The sequence below is a fragment of the Euphorbia lathyris genome, chromosome 7, assembly GCF_963576675.1.
Source record: "Euphorbia lathyris chromosome 7, ddEupLath1.1, whole genome shotgun sequence".
Lineage (NCBI taxonomy): Eukaryota > Viridiplantae > Streptophyta > Magnoliopsida > Malpighiales > Euphorbiaceae > Euphorbia > Euphorbia lathyris.
In genome coordinates this window covers 69,272,853-69,277,628 of record NC_088916.1, presented here as the reverse complement: position 1 = coordinate 69,277,628, position 4,776 = coordinate 69,272,853, and the positions used below count along the sequence as shown (strand labels likewise).

Here is a 4,776-nt window from a genome sequence, read left to right as displayed (position 1 = left end):
ATACATATTTTGTTATGTGTAATATGGATTTATACCTATTATAAAAAGTTTCACTATTTTAATTATTAAGTGGAGTCACAATATATGCACAAATAAGATTTTTTTTTTGTAAGTAAGAGTGCAAGGCCCAATGAACAGTGGAAAAAACTAGCACAAATTGATTACTCTCTTCGTGGTCCGTCCAGCACGGTCCCCATCGAGATAATCTTGGAGGCCTACAGGAGGCACATCACATCACTTTCTACGAAATTTGTCATCCAGTCCGCAACTCGATTCCCCTCACGATACGTATGAGATAAGACAACTTCCCAATCCCTTCTTATTAGATTCTGACATCTCAGTATGAGCCATGCATGTTGGTTATGAATACTTGTATAACATCTTTTAAATCGACTTCAACTATCACCTTCCGAAAGCCCTTCTCTCAAGCCAAAATCAGCTCATGAAAAACTCCCAAAGCTCAGCTGCAAAAACTGTACCAACCACTAAGCTAACCACAAAATCACCCAGCCAATTTCCTCTATGATCCCGTAAGAGACCTCCTACTGAGACATAACCCAAACCGCCTTTTCTGGTACTATTAGAATTAATTTTTATCCAAGGTTGCTCCGAAGGAATTCATTTCATCCAATGATCCGCAACTCTGTTTGCACGAAATTTTTTATCACCTGCGAGCGCTTTTTTAAGTTCAATGGCTCGGACAAAAATATGAATTTAGAATCATTCAAGTGATATGAAAAACCGGATGCTTAATATAAAAAAATCGTTAATTTTTTTTTTTTTTACTATTGGTTTTTTTTTTCTGATTCTTTTATTATTCATTTATTAATAAATAAATAAATAAAAATGGGGCAAAAAGACTAATGCCGAGAAATGTGGTTACTGGTTAGCAAAAACTAGCAATAACTCAATTGGCATCAGCATCCCTCCACAACGTGTCACTATCATATCGTTCAAAAATTCATAAAGTATATATAGATAATATAAAATAAAATAGAAATTGAAAAGGAAAAAGCACTCAACGGTCTCTTACAAAATAGATAAATGTATTTCAAAGTCATTCAATTTTATATTTAATTTTCATAAATGTATTTCCGTTACTTTGTACATAAAAACATATCAAATTATTTACGTGATATAATAAAAATAATTCACTATTGACTATATGTTAGTAACTAAATGTCCGGATAATAATGTAATCTTTTTCAAGTTCTATTTTATAGCTTAATATATATCATGTATTAGTATTACTATTTATTTACTGCATTTTTGTATGTCAAATTTAAAAGTTCAACGCATTAGACATGTTATATAGTTTGATACATAATTAAGAGATAAAATATATAAAAAATATAGTTGTAATGTTCGTGAATACATGTAATTTAATTTTTAACGTCTAAAATAATATAATTTTATTCGAAATATTCATAAATTTAAATAATTTTAGATATATAAATATTATATTTTTATATTATATACCAATTTCATATCCATTGGTTTTAGAAAAAAAAAATTATTTTTTAATTTCAAAATAAGTTTGGAGATTAAATATTTTGAAACTCTAAAATATTTAAATTTAATTTTTTTTTTTGTTCAACACATATAGTAATTTTTATAATTTTTTTTACATATTTATATATATTTACGATTTGTTACCGACGAGTGATAAGATGTCACAATATACCATGAAAGCGATATAATTCATTATTGAGGAGATAGTTTCATTAATATTATCTAAAATTGAACTAAATTAGTAAGGGGACGTTTGGTTCGGGATCTTTAGAAATGAGAATGGAAGGGTTTCATTCCCTTTGTTCTTGTCTGTTTAAAAAAAAAAAAACTAATTCTCTGTGCCCATTTTAGATTATGGGTTTACCCCTATTTTAGGTTAAGCTCGTTACTTTTTCTAAACATATCCAAACACATAGAGGAATTAATGCTTATTTATTTCTCTTCTTTTAGTTTTCTTTTCTTGATTCTTTTTCCCTTACCCAATGTGAACCAAACGCCCCCTAAAAGTATGGAAAAAATTGTACAATTTAATGAGATATTCATTTACTCTATTTTTTTCATATTGTTTGTCTTTTATATCAAAAAATAGTTTTTTTTGGTAATCGGTGGAGGATGAAAACCCAAACTAAACAAGGAACGAAAAGAAAAATTACTTAACAACCTATTCTATGTGAGTGTCGACCAAGCCGATCCCCATCATTTAGAATAGCCTAGAAGCTTACAGGAGGCACATCACATTCGTGATAATCCAAAGAAAATGACACTGTGAAGTTCGTCATCTAATTAGCAGTCTGGTTAGCTTCACGAAACGTATATTAACAGTATTTTTGCATTTAATGATTAAAAAATGGTCCTAAAAGGTATAAAAGGTGAAAAAGAATCAGCGTGAAAGAATGAAAAAATAGGAAGGAGTAGCCCAGCTGTTTTATCCTCTCTAGAGACAGCTGGATTAGGCAAATAGCCATCTCATCATCTCACGGGCTGTGTGTGCCTATGCTGACATGGCGCGTCTTAGGATTCCCCATTCCTCCATTGCCTGTACACTTCCAGCTCAGCTTCACTATTTCCCACTTCCCAACATTCACTCTTTATTATTTACCTCTCTTTTCCAGCCTGTCTCTCTAACGTCTACACCACCTTAACAAGGGCGTTTTCGTCACTTCCTTATTCTGCCAGTCTGCTCCTTCTGGCGTTTGCATCTCACGTCCCTCTTAAATTTCGAAAACGAACGCTTCTTTCTTTGCCAAATCGCATCTCAGGTCCCTAACTATTCTAATTGCAATTGATTCCCCACCTTAAAGGGTAAATTAGAAAACATAGAAATAATCAAGGGGCTTGAAATGCTTTTTCCTTTCTTTTTTTCTTGAGTGGCAAGTACTGTAAAGTAATAACTCGAAAATGGCGAAATACTTTTGTCTTCTTCTAGGCAGGTTCAGGTTCTCTTTTCGTCTCTTTAATCACTTACTAATCCCACTTTCTTTAATTAAATATCAATTCACTATAAAAAATAAAAAAATTCCACCTATATAAATACCCCTTTCTTCCCATCTTCACCTTCATCCCACATCGACCAAATTACCAATCCTATCTCCTCCTTCTTCTTTCAGAAAAATGGCTTCATTTTCTGCTCAATCTCTGCTAAAACTATTCCTTTTAATCTCAATCTTTCAAATCTCATTATCTTCCAGAATCCTCAATCAGCTAGTCCAAGATCAATCTCAGCTACTAAGTTACCACAATGGCCCTCTTCTCTCCGGCAAAATCTCCGTAAACCTCATCTGGTACGGCAAATTTAATCCATCTCAGAAAGCCATAATCTCCGATTTCATCACCTCCTTATCTTCACCATCAAAAAACACCCAACCCTCTGTATCTTCATGGTGGAAAACAACCGAGAAATACTACCATCTCACCTCAAAAAAAACCTCACTCTCCCTCAATTTAGGTAAACAAATCACCGTCGAAACATATCCTCTCGGAAAATCCCTCACAAACACCCAAATTATCCAACTCGCGTCGAAAGGAGATCAAATGAACGCCATCAACATTGTTTTAACATCATCTGATGTATCCGTCGATGGATTCTGTATGAACCGATGTGGGACTCACGGATCTCACTCCGCTTCAAAATTGGGGAAAATTAACAAAAATTACAAATTCGCGTACATTTGGGTTGGGAACTCGGAGACTCAGTGCCCGGGTTACTGCGCGTGGCCATTTCACCAGCCTATTTATGGACCGCAGAGTGCCCCATTGGTTGCGCCGAATAACGACGTCGGATTAGATGGGATGGTTATAAATCTGGCTAGTTTGATTGCAGGAACAGCAACGAACCCATTTGGAAATGGGTATTTTCAGGGTCCGAAAGAGGCTCCATTAGAGGCATCTTCAGCTTGTAGTGGTGTTTATGGAAAAGGGGCGTATCCGGGTTATGCTGGGGATTTATTAGTGGATTCGAGCTCTGGAGCTAGCTTTAATGCTTATGGTGAAAATGGGAGGAAGTATTTACTTCCTGCTTTATATGATCCTTCTACTTCTTCTTGTTCTACTTTGGTTTGAGGTTAATTTTTAATTAGTGTTAGGATTAGTAATTAATTAATTAAGGTATACGTAGATGGAGGGAAAAGAAAAGAGACGTTGTAATGTAATTTTAATTTATTCATTTGTTCAATTTTATTTATTTTGGAATTAAATAATAGAGAAGTAAACTGCTTGGTTTGCTTTTTTATCTAAACAGAATTTTGTCTGCTGATTTTTATCTGCTTTTAATTACGAAAAGGGTTAATGATTTTTACATTTTAATTAATTTAACTAAAACAAAACAGAAAGAAATATATAAGGATGATTAAAAAAAAAAAAAGAAATATATAAGGAAATATTATTATTGAAGTTAATGACATTTTTTTTTAGAGTAAATTTATTGACATTCATTTGTTTACTCTCAATTGATATGTAATTGGATAAATTTGTACTTCAATTTTAATAATATTATTAATTTTTTTGCTAAAATAAAAAATAGTATATTCTCACAAACATTGGATAAAATATACATATATATCTTCTAAACTAGTACTATATGATTATCAATGTTGTGGAATTTATTTTATTCATGACATAAAAGTTTAGAACTTCATAAAAAAAATGTTTAAAATATACGAAAACGATGATATTTACCCGTAGTTTTTTGGGTAAATTACACCAACGGCTACTGAACTTTACCATTTTAACATTATGACCACTAAATTTCAATTTTTAATAGTATGA

The 4,776-nt window shown here is 32.3% G+C and overlaps 1 protein-coding gene across 1 annotated transcript; it reads left to right on the top strand.

The window, feature by feature from the left end:
- Positions 1-2,889: 2,889 nt before the first annotated feature.
- Positions 2,890-4,240, top strand: LOC136200995 (protein PHOSPHATE-INDUCED 1-like). The gene has a single exon (XM_065991524.1). The coding sequence runs from the start codon at positions 3,124-3,126 to the stop codon at positions 4,069-4,071; it is 948 nt and encodes a 315-aa protein (XP_065847596.1). The 5' UTR covers positions 2,890-3,123; the 3' UTR covers positions 4,072-4,240.
- The last annotated feature ends 536 nt before the right edge of the window (positions 4,241-4,776 follow it).

What these genes read in the sequence shown, in the direction of transcription:
- LOC136200995 (XM_065991524.1), top strand. Translation starts at nt 3,124, where the DNA reads ATGGCTTCATTTTCTGCTCAATCTCTGCTAAAACTATTCCTTTTAATC.